The sequence below is a fragment of the Centruroides vittatus genome, unplaced genomic scaffold, assembly GCF_030686945.1.
Source record: "Centruroides vittatus isolate TY-2023 unplaced genomic scaffold, ASM3068694v2 contig_958, whole genome shotgun sequence".
In the NCBI taxonomy this organism is placed as follows: domain Eukaryota; kingdom Metazoa; phylum Arthropoda; class Arachnida; order Scorpiones; family Buthidae; genus Centruroides; species Centruroides vittatus.
In genome coordinates this window covers 2,084,203-2,101,302 of record NW_027122637.1, presented here as the reverse complement: position 1 = coordinate 2,101,302, position 17,100 = coordinate 2,084,203, and the positions used below count along the sequence as shown (strand labels likewise).

The window sequence follows — 17,100 nt, the reverse complement described above, 5'->3', positions numbered from 1 at the left end:
CAGCTTAAATCTGACAAACATGAACCATTCTTTGTCTAGAGAACGATGTAACCATAGTAACTTATTGATGCATCCAAATGTCAACTTCGACCTGAATGTCGAAGAATAGTGCTCTAGGAACTAAATGCTAAATGACAAATTTTGTTATCTCAATACCTCAAAAGGTTATTGATCTTTTTATTTTATAATCACATGTACAGTACAATTAAACGTACAGTTTTGTTTAAATTCGTGATGGCCAAACAAATGCAAAAATAATTGTTATTCTAATGATATTCAAAAATTATAAAAAGTATTTTGTTTTTTTGTTAATGTAAGATTAAAGAAGATATAATGGCATTTATTTTTTTATAGATAAATAGAAGAGACCAGTTGTTTTTCTGAAGAGAATTCGTTAATTGACTGTTAGCGTGATTCAAAAAGACTAAAGGAAGATCGACCAATAAATGAGACATCACAAGAAAAAGCAGATATCGGAAAAGAACATGTGGAAGACGGATTGCAAAGGGAAAATAGTCACGTGGATTAAGCATTGATTGTGAATTGATATAGAAATCGAATTGTCTAGAAAACGTACGCTACAGATTACAGTAATTATGATAATTCAAACATTAAAAGCAACAAAGACTATCGAATATCCATTTTGAGAGATGCAATGACATCGGATATTAATCCATAAGAATCTAAAAGATTAGATAAGGGGAAGTTCTTTTATGTATTCTCTATGGTTTCAATTCTTCAATAGTCTAAGAATGATATTAAGCCTATAAAAAGTCTTCGATTCTATGGAATTGAAGCTTTAAATATATGAACATTTTATCGTTTTATTTAAACGATGAAATTTTTCAAATTAACGTGCAATAAAATTCTGATTTAACAGTTTTAAACGATAACATTTAAAAGATATAATCAGTCTTAAAAAATATCCTTTTTATGAGAAAATGTTCAAAGAATATTTGTTAAAACGAATTCAGATAATTCACATAAGTCATTAAGAACACCATAGATATACGCCTTTAAACGGAATACGGATTATATACAAGAGAATTAAAGGCATTAGTCACAATTAGACATTTATATCTATATTTTTTCTTCGTAATTATAGGAGAGTAATAATTATCACGTGGCAAAGACAAAGATCATTATTGTCCATGTGTATATAAATTTAAAAATAATACATTCATTATCAAATAACTATAATTATACCCTAATAACAAGAATCGTGTAGGCTAGATTAGCATCATTACTGCTTAAGTGCTAAAGTTAAAAATGAGCTTAGTGATCTGTACCGAATGTCAGCTTTTATAATTATATCTATTTATCACGTAATTTATCGGTAATACAATATTAGTCGAATGGAAAGATTAACATTGTAATAAAAGTACTGAAAATCAGAATATATCATTCTTCGTAATGTAGATGATTACCGCGCTTTTACCTTCATTTTCCATCACATTGTAAAACCGAAACGTATACCTGTACTTCGCGAAAACATTATAAAGGATCAAGCTGGAACCGCGTAAAGAAACATCGTGTTTTCCTATTCATTTTCTATTCTCTTTAAGCACAAATGATAGTTATCATAGTAATATGAAAGATTATTTAAAAAAAACTTTAGTGTAATATGGAGATCAAAAGGTAAAAAGTAATTACTTTGCTTTCGACATACAGAATTGCAAGCTAGAGAGATACCACGTTAGATAAGTGTATGGTTGGTTGATCATCTTCATGTCTTACAAGTTACTTCATCGTATCAGAAAGATTACGGAACGAATTACCAGACACCAAATTCTCAAGTGACACATCGTGCGAAGGAAGGAATACTCGAAGCGAAAGAGAAATCAAATCAGTTTGTAATCAGTGGAACGACGCTGTGGTGCCAAACTGCATGACCAGCTTGCACTTTCGTGACTTGTTTACGAAGTATGTTAGGTGAGATTAAACCAGTTATCAAGCATATACACGTGTAAGGTACCGTATTACGAGATAAGAGGAAATTGGCTTTTGGATTGATCGGAATTGGGGTAAAGACGAATTTACCTCCTCTGGGTTTCCTTCCTTACTAATCTCTAACCACTTCTTCTGCTGATATAAGTCAATAGCCATTCTCTTCCGATGACTAACAAAACTATTCATAATTTTTATTAGCAATTATTCATTAATTGCTACACAGTCAAATATGCTTCGTTTTGTATAGAGAAATACATTAAATATATATACTTACAAAAATTATAAGAACATTTTTTCATTTAAATCTAAAGTTTCTTTACGATCCCTCCTATGTCTCTGGAGATATGAAATTTAACATTATCTTTCCCTGAAGGGAGAATTATCGGAAGTTGAGAAATCGATTCCATATTTTGTCCAGTTAAAACCTTTTTTTCCTGTCTCTTAACCCCTGGAGAATTTTACGCACACATACACATAAAAAAATTTATGGAAGTAATTTAAAGAATAATTCAACCAATTTCCACTCGGAAAATCTGAGAAATGAGAATTCGCAATGCTCTTTAGCACTTTAGATTTTTAGCCGAACTATTTTTGACATAAAAATATAAAAGATGTCAGATAAATCAATAATTGATCAGCCAAGTGTTCACTTGTCTTTTTATGTCGAATTCTTAATCTGCCTAATCGAGGGGGGACATTCTGCGAACATTTTTTGCATAAAATAATCACGAATGCCTTTTTTTATTGCCGTGTTTAAAATGGTTATAAACCAAATGGTTTGTAACAATTTACAAGTTTGACAGAAAGTATGACAGGAATCGGCTCCGAAAGAACATCTTAATAAATTATTTATTTGCAGTCAGGCAAAACTCTTCCATTTTTAACACAAATGTCATTGTCACACGAAGTAAAACGCAAAGTTCGTTTCTAATCGACTCCATTAATATTTTTTTTAATGTTTTTATTTAAGTGTATAATTGTGCCTTGATGTAATATTTTTTATTTAAAAATATTCTTTTGTATTATTTGAATAATTTACAGATTCAATAGTAATTTCAATTGCTAAAAAAATCTATGAGATTCTTCCTTGTTTTTTATCCTGAAACATATTCAATATATATATATATATATATTCTTTTGTACCAAATTTTATTTTAAAATTTCGCATGAAAATAAATTTTCGTGAATCTTTACTTTTACGATCCTTTTCCTCTATTACAATTATTTAATTTTTATAAATGTTTTACATTTCATTTCTTAATTCTACTGCAATAATATAGAAAATTTAATCTTTCTTCATTTAAATTTTATATTAATAATAAAATCGAAATAAAAAAAGCTACATCTACAAAGTTTGTGATGTTAAAGCTGTACGTAAATAGATTAAAATGAAAATTTAAAAAATGCAAATATTGCATTAAAACTTTATGCTGTGCAGTTTTACTTTTTTTCTTCTTTATCTTTTATGCTGGATGTCTTGAATTTTATTTAGTGAAGACGTGATTGCGCAATGCCTTCTATTAACTCGATCGCTTCTTAAAGGGGTGTGCTTTAGCGTCACGGCTTCTTGCGTGATCGTATTCTGTCGTGAGCCAACGGTTGTTAACCACACCTTAGTAAGAACATGGCACATTTGCAATCATCTCGTCTCTTCGCCTGTGCTAAAAGTTTTTAAAGACAGTTGTTCCTCTTCTAGAATTTTAATAACAATTGAAATATATTTCGTCATAGTAAATACCTTAAGCGTTATAAATCGATACACATGATGTAAATATGCAGAAAATATACTTAAATAATTAAATAAATTTTTGGAAACTTGTTTGAAACGTGACCAAAAGTTTGTCACGTTTGCATTCCAAAAAAGTATTAGCTCTCTAGGTATATTAATCTAAAATATTTTTTGAAATATTATATATATATTATTTTACAAAATATATTATAGCGGGAGTTATCGATTAGAGAAATTTAGGTAGAAGCACGTAAACAATAATTTAAACTCGAATAATATTTATGTCTGAAGAATGTTCTGTAATTTAAAATGATTTTTTATAAAAGATACATTATTTTAATTGAAAAGATTTCTTTTATTTAAGGAAAATCTCCCTGTATAAGAAGAATAAAAAGAAGAAGAAGAAGGAAAAATATTTTAAAAAATGGAAGAATTGTGCCCTTGTCGGACTCGTAACAAAAGGATCTGGGTTTTTCCTTGTCTAACTCTTCTCTGTCCACAGATCTGCAGCCTCGGGCATTCATCAGATCCCTAGACATTTTAGACGATGAATGGGATCACTAACAAGCTACACGAACATCCCGGCTCGGAACTCTAATTAGAGACTATACATATAACAGACCAAACATTGATGTAAGTCTGTCTTTGGCAAAGCCCAAGTCCACTCAATAAAACTATTTGATATAGTGTTACAGTTGAGCTTCGGACAATGCCAGCCATCTAACATTTAATCTCTCTATTATTCATCCCAAGTTTATTTTTAGTCATTCTTTTTCTCAAATCAAAAACCTATTTACCAAGCTTTTCGTCTGTTTTGAATAAAAATAATTGTCCGCAATTGTTAAAATCGACGTTAATAGCTGTATTAGCGCCTATTTTTGTATAATTTTTGAAATTATCTATTATTGTAATTTGTCATTTCCTTCAAGAAACTCGAAACCGCAGTCGTCTGTTTTCAAAAATCTATGGCTCGAAAACATTAAATGATTAAGTGTAATAAAGTCGACAAGAATTAATAACACATGCATAATCACTTCAGTTTTTAATATCTATAATGATGAGAGATAATTTACATACATAATGCTGTGTAGCCTATTCTAATAAAGTAACTTTTGCTTATAGATGTATCAAATAACTTACAATTTTATCAATATATTTTCTTGCACGTTTTTATTTTTAAAAAAAACATAAATTGTAAAATAAATCGTTAAATAAAGGAAATTTGAAAATAAATTATAGTAAATAATAGCAGAAAAACATGAAAATTTATAAACTGTTTTAAATTTTGATGAAAGCAGAAAAAAAATTAAAGAAATTTTAATTTATTCTCTAGCTTTATCTTAACACTTTTTTTAAAAAGAAAAACTTTAAAAAAATAAATTTTGTTTGAGCAGAAAAACTAAAAATGCATTCATACAAATCATAATGTCAGAATAGAAATATCGTCTTATGTTAGAGTTTTATATATTTTTAATATACCGAAGTATCTTCGTTCAAAAATATTGGCAAAGGTTTCGTTGTTAAACATAAAAAAAAGACAACAACAAAACCTTTTATAAATGCGGTTGCAGTTTCTTCCAACATTTATATTAAATTGATATTGTTTGTTTGTCTTTTTACTTAAATTACTTTAAAAATTAGACACTCAATATTCATAAAATTACTTTGTTATTTACGTATAAAGTTTGATTCATTCATTTTGTAAAATTTTAATTATGTAAATTACATTTTTACGATATAATTTTAATTACTCTCGACTACATTTTTACGAACTTATTACACTTAAAACGCAAAACTGTTAAATAAATGAATGGAAGACAAATACATTAATTAATTAAAAATAAATTCTATAACTTAAATATCATATAAATAAATAAGATTTAATTTTATTATTTTATATAGTTAAAAATTATTAGTCAGAATCTATTGCTCGCGGTTGAATGCAATTTAATTATTACTAATATTACTTTACATATTTTTAATTAAAGGCCATACACAAAAGAAAATCGAGAGTTCTTTTAATAAATGTTTGTAGAAAAATATTTTTTTTGGAGGTCTAAAAAGGACGATTTAGGTTAACACTTGACACTGCAAGGAATCGGAGGACAAGTCTGTGATTTGTGGAGGGGAGAGACATCCTGTATCCCAGTCTGGTTTATTGGGTGTACCGGATTAATCTCTCACCGACACCACTAGGAGGTATCGTGTCATGGGGGATCGAATTTGTCTTCATTTCCTCCAATCTCCGTTCCCGTGCCTGTATCGAAGCAGTTAATATAAGGTTGTGTCGACTCGCAGGTCGCTTGGGATGTGTCAACGCTGTGGGAGACGATTTACATAACGTTGTTTTCTGTCTAGACGTTAATTCCCTTTACATTCTTTCCTCGTTTAAGTTATCTCTGTTATGGCAAATTTACATCCATTACTACAAAACGGTACTAATATCAATTCACTTTTAAACCATTTTTATTTATACTACTTTTGTTTTGTTTTCTAACTTTATAAATTGAGAGAATGCGTGGTTTAAGTAGACTTGCTACCAATAATTTCCGGATAAAATTGCTGTATTAAAGGAATACTTAAACATTTGCTGAATTTACACAAAAACGAATCTCTATAAAAACATTTCTTCATCTGTCTAGTTTTGTTCAGGTACCAAATTGATTGGAACAGATGAGTTAACTTCAGACATTGGCAGACAAAAGGTTAAGTAAATTTTTCTGCCAGAGGGAAACTCAATTGGACAGAAAAGAATTGAATTTATCTTCACTAACTTTACAGTCAAAATGGCCGAGGCTTTTATTATTGAACGATATTTTTATCTTCTAGATTTTTATTTCGATTTATCCTTTTTCCGAAATTTTCTATTATTACCTTCTCCGAATTTCTATTACTTTTCGGAATCTCTCTACAAAACTTTTCTGGTAAAACTTCAGATTACTTAGAAGGGTTCAGTGAAACGAATTATTTAATTTGACGAAAACTTATTATATTTAATAATATTATAAAACATCATTTTTCAGCGCTTTAATAAATTCTTCACTTAATTCCAATTATTTCTCTTTTTTTAACTCTTGGAGCATGTCTTTTTCTAACCACACCCCAAAGTAGAAATATTTGTAGAAATTTATGAGAAGTTCATGTTTTAATGATTTTTCTCTTCCGAAAAAATCTAAGATAAATGCGTTTTTCATTTGATTTTAGGTATTGATCAGATTACAATATTTAAACGCTCATTAATTTTTTAAATGTTTGTTTTGGTCAGACATGATTTTTAAAAACTGCAGTTCTTGATGTAAGCTGGAATAAATAATTTCTTGTTTTAAGCCAAAATAAATATTTTGAAGAATACTGAAATTCGTCAAAATATCTGTATAAAGCTTAGCAAAATTGAGAACTTTAACTACGTAAGTACACAGTCTTAATTTATTATGTTGTGCTGATGCAGCTAACTAATCAACTACTATGAATTTGGCTGGAAGCAATAGTCAACAAATAAACCTTTATTGCAAGACAATCCCTGCGGCAGACTATCTTTATTTTAGCAATGCCAGGAGAGTAATAGAGAGAGAGAGAGAGGGAGACTCGTTGTAACATTTCTGTAAACGTACAAAGTTGTAGCATTCTGTTGGATAGAATGTTAAGCAGCCCTCCTGATAGTACTCAAACCCGATACAAAGGTTTCCTAGCCATCATTCGATTTCCTGGCTGTAGAGAATAGGATTTCTCAACTTCCTTACAACAGTCTCTTACACCAGTAAAGGTGGAGTATTGTCAATTGGAAACTCTTCTCAGATTTTAGTTTTTCGGAAGTACTGGGGTGCTAACATAATTTCGACACGGGTTAACACAGAATTTCAACTATATACCGGCTCGGAATACTGATTATTTTATTTCTGTTTAGAAATTCGAAAGAAAATTGAATTTTTTTGCGACATTGGAAATCGTTAATGAGAATTTATGAAAGGAAATTACGCTTAAATTGAATCAATGTAAGTAAAACTACTGTCGAGCACTTGGAGAAAACAAGACTATCAAAACAGAAGTTACTGGATATCTTAAAGTAAAAGGAATAAGTATAAATGCAGGAAGCGATGCGAATAATTCTAAGAGTTAAAGAAACATGTTTACTCCCAGTGGGATCTCGTTATAATTCGACTGCGGAAGTCGTGCAGCAAATAGGATACCGTACCTCCATCATGTTTCCTGCTGTCAACAACCACTCTGGGATCTTCATATTGATGTCCGTGATCTTCTGAATAGCGATATCCCTGGCGTTCGAGATCTTCGTCGTTATCTGACGAACTATAATCTTGCCATTCTTGGCTTCTTTGTCTTCTTAGCCTGGAACCCGGACGATTCATTCTACCACCTCGTGAAACATCCATAAATCTGTAAAAAGAATTCGAGAAAATAAAAATTTAGCAAATTTACTCGTTTAAAAAATTCTCTGCATTGCGATGTACGGTGACATTTTCAAGAATATGTTATAATTTTTCAAGGGACAATTGTCCAGGAGGGATATAATGACGGTGGCGGTGTAATTTGTTCTGTAATCTAATACATCGAGACTAATAAATCCGCGTAGGTGTAATTAAAGTCACTTTGCAGCAAATTAGATTTGTGACTCTCTGCGTTGTCTCAGTAAATAATATTATTATCTGCAGAAGAGAGAAACGTGAACAAAAGTAAATGTTGTATTGGTATGGAAGACAAAAATGTAATCGTGGTAGAAAAACCGTTGGGAAATTTTGATACTGATAGAAATAGAAATATAGAAAATACGTGAATTCTTTCTAAATAAGTTGATTTTGACGTCACTAGAAAAACCGACAGATCGCACTTTCCATGATCTATACTGGGTATTTACTTTCATTTTTATGCAACGGCTGATTTTAATGCAGCAGTTAGGATTCTACTCGGATAGAATCATATATTTTTTGAATAAATAATGCAACAGGACGAAAGGAGAGTAAATTCATACAAAAAAGGCGATTAGATCTCTACAGCTAGAGGTGTTCGAAAGGAAAAGAAGAACACTGCAGTACAGTACAATACAGTTATATAATTATATAATACAGTGCGAAACACCAATAAGCAAATAGCAGCTTAAATGAATGGAGAATGCTAAAAATAATAATAAAAAATATCATTGTTATCTCTGCGAAAGGTCTAGATTCGATGTCACTTATCTAATTTGTTGGCGATTGAGAGCGAACTAAACAAAAAAGAAAAAATTATAGCTGTTTGGAAATTACATCGATTTGATTTTTTTCATACTCATGAGCATCCCTTACTAGAAATAAAATTATCTGCAGCGATTTTATTGGCTAAAGCTCGCAATCAAGCTTTTTTCCCCCTTTTTATCCGTTTTCAGCCAGCTGTAATTTGTAGGAATATTAGCCTGCCTTTAGGCGGATATTCTCTTCCACTATCGAAACGTTCAGTGGAAAGACCACAAAAAATCTTATTTTTTCCTTACTAAATGTCTCTTCCCCAAAATTGACGAAGTTTTCTCATTTTAACTGATGGGTTTATTTATTGTAATAGCTCGAAGAATGATTCAAAGTTTTATCAAAAATTTGAATTAAGGCAAAAATATATTTATATGAAAAAACCGAGTTTAATTTTCTACAGCGTCTTTTGGGTGTCTTTTTGCATAAATGTAATTTAAAATAAATAAACTTAGCAGAACGAAATTAAAAAGGTAGCTACTCATTCGAAATTTCCATAGAATTTCAGATTAAAGAATCGAGTAGAAATACTTAAAAATATTTACTATTTTGAATTGTTTTGGGAAGATTTTTATTTAAAATTCTTAAATATGAATTTAAAAGGATTTATTTCAATAATTTTAAAAGTTAATTCTATTAATGATTGGAAAGTGCAGATGGAGGAAGAAGATATCTGGATAATGTAACTAGAAAAACAATAAAATTATCGAAATTAAGTTCGTGTGAAGCTGGAGTTTAGTCCATTCTAATCATAATTATCTTATTTGGTAGTGACTTAAGACGCTTTAAAAAAGTATCTTTCCTGTGCTGTGTTGGAAGAATACTTTTAAATTCTGTTTAACGTCTCATAGTAAAATTCCAAGTTATCTTTTGTTTCCCGAAAGGGGAGGGAAATAGAAAAGTTCTCTTTGCAAAAATCGCTTCGATGGAATGTTTTATTGCTCTAGTTTAATGGTCTTCGGTTGCAGAAAGCAGAATGCTACTTAAGATGTGGAACTAGTCTTCGGATCAGACAGAAGAATGCTAAAAAGAAAATTTTAACACCGGAAAACATAAATTTGCAGTAATTTGACTGGTGATATTTATATCTCGTATTCCTGTATATAACATTTACGGAATGGAATCTTACCTTGAGATATTTATGTAATTTTATAATTAGTCGTAACATAGATTACTTCGTCTGATAAAAAAATTATACAAAGCAGTGAATTTAATTTAGCAAATGAATAAAATTTTGGATTTTTTTTTTTGACGTTAGCGAAACTGTGATTAGAATAAAAAGAATTCAATCGATATTAACCAAAGTATGAACAGGGAATTTAGCAGGAGACTCGAAAGAACGGAAAATATTAGTCTGCATCCTATCATTAAAGCAATTACTAAGGAGTCTAAATCGATTGGGAAATCTCCTAGACAACAGAATCAGATCAAAACCATTTGCATTATTTGTCTATAAAAAGGTAAGAGATAATGAAAGTGGCAAGTAAAATGCTGCAAAAACCTCTTTACAAAAGAGCCTTTTAAGAAACATAACTATGGCCGTTGGTATAATTCTAAGACTTATTAAATCCTCCAAACCGTTACAAATCGTCGGAGTCCTTTTTAGATGGTAGAGGCGAAATTTTTCTCACCATTGAAACACTATTGGAAATTCGCGACAGGAGCTACTCGAGTGTGTCTTCTTCATAATATAAAAGCTTTAGGAACCCCGCATTCATTCAGTTGGAACCATTGGTTATACGAGAAAGCCGATATGGCATTTATACACTCTTTCTTCTCCGAGGATTTAAAGTTTAAATTGGTGGAAAGAATTGAAAAGACTTTTCTTTGGTAGTCTTTTCAAACACTGTATTTTTTATAAAGAAAAAATTCGATCGTCTCGGATTTAGAATTTATTTCGCACTAAGAACGATAATGTTCAAATAAGAAAATGAAAATTAGTAAAGAGCTTATTATATATTATTCTACATAAATATAGGTCTATCGTGTGAAACTATCATTTTTACATTTGTCGTGCACGTATGTCTGTGAATTTTTCAATTTACAAATGACGATGATGTGACAGTTACACGACAGCCACAGTTACGGAATGTCAATAGGTTAGATTTTTAAAGATTAATTGATGCTTGGATAATGTCGAATTGAGGGAAAATGTTCGAGAAATAATAATACAAAATTAATTCCAAATTACTCTCGGTGATAATTAAAGCGTGCAAAATGATTTTATTGAATTTTTACCAATTAATATTTGTGGTATTAAAATCTCTTTAATAAGTTTCACCATTAATTAATGATTTTAGATCAATTTTTAATTAAAGAAATTCGAATAACTAATTACATATGTTTAATTAAGGAAAATTTAAAAATAAAAGTTGAATTTTAAAAAGTAACCGCTATAAAATCGTATATAAAATTGAAATTTTTCCAATCGATAATTAGCTCTGGAATAAATTATTATTCGAAAAAAACTAAAACAGGATAGCAAAGATCTTATCTGGGAATATAAACGCGGGTCATTAAGTTCATTTCTGTTAACCGTGCTCCAACGCTATATAATTGTATAAATTTACTATATCATAATTAATTTATAGTGAAATATACATATATATTATAGAAATTAAAACATTTCTATACGCACTTAAAACGAAATTTCCACTTTTCAGAAAGTATGCTGTTTTTTTTGTTAATAGAATGCAGAAAAAGTTCGGTACACAAGTCTTGATGCAGACTCCCTACACATCATTAATCACACAATCGGCACCCCAGCGGGATTGAAGCTGTTCAATTTAGCCCCAAAGATAAGAAAAAAGGATTCTATTCGTCCCTATACTACAGGAATTTTTGGGAAGTTTTTTAGGGTTTGCTATCATTCTTCTCGTCAGTTCCATCTGGCTGACGTCAAACATCAAGGTTTGGTGACAACTTGATTACTGGCTGAGAAGAAGACATGTAGATTTATGGCTAGTCATGTGACTATGTAAGTACGGAAAGTTTTCCATTTTTGACATCTCTGCAAACATATTCCGGATTTCAATCATTAGCTCTGATTCCCGCTAATGTACTCGCAGCTTTGGTTCTTCCACGTGAATAGAAAAGGAAACAAAAAATAAAACACGAAAAACATTCTAAGCATGTGTACTTCACAACATTTCTTTCTCGACATTTTCGAGTGCACAGAGTGAAACTCCTGCAGCTTTTTTTTCTTATTTATTCTGTCTAAAATCTCTTTAATCAAATTACCTTACAATCAAAGATTTTGTAATCAGAAATAAAACTAAAAACGGTATTTCTGAATCGTGCGATACAAAACTAGTTTCGCCTCATAACTATTAAATAATTATGAAGATCATCGAAGTCTTAATTTTAAGTAACGTTGCTATCTTTACAGTAAACATCATTAATTAGATAGATGACCATCAGCAAAGCAATAAAATATTAATTTAGGAAAAAACTTTCCAAATGGAAATTACTAATTACCAATGATGAAATATTAGCAAAACACATAAAAATCGAGTTATATCATTAATTTTATTAAAAACATTCCTTCGCTGTATTAATATAGCCACTAAAAATTTGTCCGAGTAACATTAAGTCTAAATTCCTTCCTTCGTCTAATTATTTGGATTATCACCGGATATTTTCAATTAATTTTGCCAAATTAAAACTTCAGCAAAAACTATTTTATATATTTAAGACAAGCCATTGAAGTTATTAAAAGATTTTTTAAACAAAATTAATTATAAAAATAACTGATCATTTAACTGATTACATTTATACATAATCACTTAAATGATCGGTTATATATGTTTATAGTTAGGTAGACAGATTCTATAATTAAATACAGTATTATATTATATAAATTTGATTATTTAGCCATTTAAATATTAAATGTCGATCTTCAGAAAATATTATAGAGTTAACCAATAAAGAATAAAAAAATCGATCGACTCGTGTAGTTTCAGAAGTGTATAATACCAGATGAAGCTACATGTATCTGTGGTTTTAGTTAATCTGATTGATTGATCGAATATCATAAACGTTTCGACTTCACAGAATCTAATCTCAGCCAATAAAATAAAGGAAAGGATTTGTTTTATTTCAGTTTTTAAGTCCAATTAATTATTAATATAACAATTTATAATCGATTTTCTCTCTTAAAAGCTTCATTAATTTAGTTATAATTTTCACATTTATATGGAATCGATATTTAAGATTTCAATCGATTCTTCCTTAAAATTATAATTGCAAATTTGAAACTAACTTGATAATTATCAAAATTATTTACAAATTATCGCGATTAATTTAAGATTTTTCATTGTTTTCGTTTGCGATATTTTGGTTAATATCTGTAATTGGGAAGAGACGAATACATTTCTGGTAACAGAACGAAAATGTCCAAGTTTTAAAATCCAGATTAGTTTCCATTTTCATTTAATAAGTCAAAATGGCAAGAAATCACAAGTCTTTAATCAACAAGACATTAAATATTAATCTTTCTTTTGGTAAGGTTTTGTCTGGGGACAAAATTTTGCCTGAATTTAAGACAATAATTAATTGCTCCAGATGATTATACATCCCGCTGTGCGAACGAATTACTGCAACATGGAAACAGAAATAAATGAGCTGTCTCGTAGCGACAACGCCCATCTAGACTTCCAACACTTTAATGAATAAGTCAAAGATTATATTTTTTCCGATTACAAATTTGTATTAAGCAAAAATACCGCTTTTTATACGATAAAAATAGCTTTATATATTTTTAAAAAATTAATATTCCTCATTCTATTTACGGAGTGAATGTAAGGAGGAATGAAGTTATTTCAAATGTTTATAATTTCACTTTATTGTCACTGTAATATAAAATTTTCGTCAAAAGAAAAAAATTTATGTCAAATTATATAAACGAAACGGTAATTATCCATGAATGGCATCAATTTGAATAATTATATTTCAGTCTATCATGTAAATTGACTTATTTAAAACTTTCTTCCAAGAATGGTTAATAGGATCGATCAATCGAACTCTACGCTTATACTAGACAATTTTTTTTTAAATATATATAAAATAATCGCTTTTTTTCTAAGAAATAATCTGCTTTTAAAACGACAATGGCACGTAATGGCCGTCAAACGTAATCAGAAGTGTACGTACGAATCGGGTACAAATTCAAGAATCAGTGTTTTCATTTCTCACAAAACAAATACAAAATTTCGGCAACACACAATTTTCTAGACGGCAAACATTAAGTTAATGATGCTATTAAATGCACAGATCGTGAGAAAATTAGTAAACACTATCAAAACTATAACTTCTCTCGAGCTGCATACTAACTACTGAATATACAAACCGGGTTCCATTTTTGTCCATTCCTCTGTTATCTATCAGTGTCCTAAATTTAGCCAAGTGAAACGAATGTGACTATTACTATAGGGAATAAATGGCTCGAGTCTCTAGTACACGATATGCGATTGTCTATCGAAAAGAAATGTTTCCTTGATAAAAAGATGCTTTACACATCGAACCGCTTTTATAATACTCGAATAAAAATAAATTTGTATTTAAACGATATAAATTAAGTAAGAACTTAAATCCCTTTCATAATTTTGACATAACTAAATAAAGTAATAATAATTAATTATAAATAAAAGTATTAAAGAGCGGTATTCTTTACTTAATGCTTTTATTTAATCTATCATTATCTAATTCTGCTTAAGAGCCCAAACATCCTGGTTCTCTTGGGAGGAATTTGGAGAATGTATTCGCAACCATGGGATTTTCTCGCCACCAGCAATTATATATAAGAGTATTAAGGACATTATGGTAATGGCATGTCTCCCGTTTTTGACTCCATCAAAAACTATTATATTCAACACCACTTTATAAATTTTGACTTTTAAAATATTTTCCATTTAACGTAGATGCAAACTTATATGTTTAAGTTTCTCTATAATATTAAAAGTCGTGACTTTACAATCCGAGTTTCTCTATTGAGTTTAGGATGAAATGCAGATGCAGAAATACTCTAAAGAAGATCAGAAATCTTTTTAACTTTCTGCAACCTTACTGGAGGATTTTCCAACGGTACAGTAGGCCTACTCGAATTTGACTTACATATTCCTCTTTCTGAAATATACCTTAGATATATTTTTGGATGAAAGTATGTTTCCAATAAAGGAAACGTCTTCCTTCGTTAATATATCAGAATTAAATTGGTTGATTTTTAGAATTTTAAAATGTTAAATTTAAATAAAACAGTGAGAAACATTAGCGTAATGTGGATAATATTTTGAATGGATACACCAATTTAAGCAGAAGTAGAAGGTAGATATATTCTCATCTTTTATTTAGAATAACGTCACGTATTCTATTCAAGATAGTTCTTTCCACTTTTAAAGTATGAAATAAAATTCTTTATGATAAATTCACGATAAGATGCAAAGCAAAGAGAGGTATAAAATAGCATCAGGATTAAAATTCTACTGGATTATTTCAACGTTTGAACGGAAAATAATCTTCTTTAGAAAAGATTGTTGTAATCCTCTTTTTTAAGGCCCGAAATTTAGTCTTGTGGATTATACATGTTTAGAGTAGTTCGGGTGGTATAGAATGAATTGATCGCCCGCAAACACTATAGTCGACAGATAAAATATCATGGAAGAGCGCAGTAAGTGAAGCAAGGAAATTATATTTTCCTTCTTTTGTTTTTTTCTTAATATCATCTGTAGAACTTTTTTGACAGGTAATATTACAGCACTTTGTTCAACTAATTTATGAATGTAATATTGTATTAACTATCTCGTTTTTCCCAATTTATCAGTTTATGAATTCCTTCCTCATTCTACTGTAGAAAACCCCACCGCAGAACATTATGAAGCAATTTGGCAAGCCGGACGGAAAATATTTTTTTGACATATTTGAATAATCGAGATATTAAGTCCTCGTTATATCTTAAATAAAGATAATATTTCTGAAAATATATATATTTTACAACTAAAATACTTTAAAAAATTTTAAATTATTATATTCCCATAAAAATTCTATAAAATTTATTTAATATTACTTTTAAAATCATCAGACTTGAGTAATTTATATTATTATTTTTTAATATTTTATATCGATTTTCCTGAAAGTCACCTCGATACCCTCTACTCTTTTTTTAAATATCATATAGGTAACTTATATATAAATATAACTTAGCAGTCACTTCCTAGAAACTGTTTGGCGCCCAATTCTTCAAAGCTTTTTGGCGCCAGTCAAATTTTGTTTTAACAACTTGTTGACTGCGGAAGTCTGTCATCGATGACAAGCGAAAAGGTCTTCGGAACTTTTCATTCAGCAACGGCTCATGTATGTCGAGAATATCTGGGACAATAAAGTGGACAATTATTTCCTCTTTCTGCTGTCTAGTGGCAGATTGGACGTGCTGCACTTCTGCAAGATGTGAAATATGGACATCATTGGATCAGTGTTGGCGCCGATTGCAGACAGACGAGACGTCTCCTAACCCAGGAGACAGGTGTCTTGACTGCTTCACTCTTTATTAGCCATGATTTACAGTACTTGTTGCTGTACGTTTCTTAGCAACTTGTAGATTTTGGTCTTCACCCAACTTAAATCTCAAATTACAATTTTATCGCCTTTTTTTTGAATTAGAAATACTATCTTGGATCATTTCATTTTTTTGCTTTTTTACCTGTATATATATACAGTATATATATATATATATATATATACTGTACAATATATATATATATATGTTATTTTTTTCGCTACATATTGTATATAAATAGTAAACTTTCAAAGAAATAGATATTATAGAGATGATTTTCTATAGAAAAGTTTCGTTTGAATATCCCCTTTAAAAAATTTATCTCTCCGGATAAAAACACGATTTTTTTGAAAAATATATTCAGAAATCATTTTTAAAATTTACTTTAAGTATAAAATTTTGTATTTATTATATACATTGCAAATATATTTTCCAAGTCAAAGAATAAGCAATGATATAAACATCTCTATTTGATTATATTCGTGTTACATTTATTATAAAACTCTGTATTTTATAACTTTCTCCCTTCATAAACAACATTATAAACTTTAAACTAAAATTCTTAATTAATTTATTTATATTTTCACTTTAAAAGTTTATTTATTTATATATTTATATTATTAAAAAAAATATAAATT

General features: G+C 29.5%; 1 protein-coding gene across 1 annotated transcript in view; it reads right to left on the bottom strand.

Moving 5' to 3' along the window:
- The window catches only part of LOC136985304 (teneurin-m-like), a 126,377-nt gene that overhangs the window by 45,813 nt on the left and 63,464 nt on the right, over positions 1–17,100 (bottom strand). The window contains 1 exon segment of the mRNA XM_067282555.1: positions 7,872–8,071. Within this exon segment, the coding sequence (XP_067138656.1) occupies positions 7,872–8,067 (196 nt within the window). The 5' untranslated portion in view covers positions 8,068–8,071.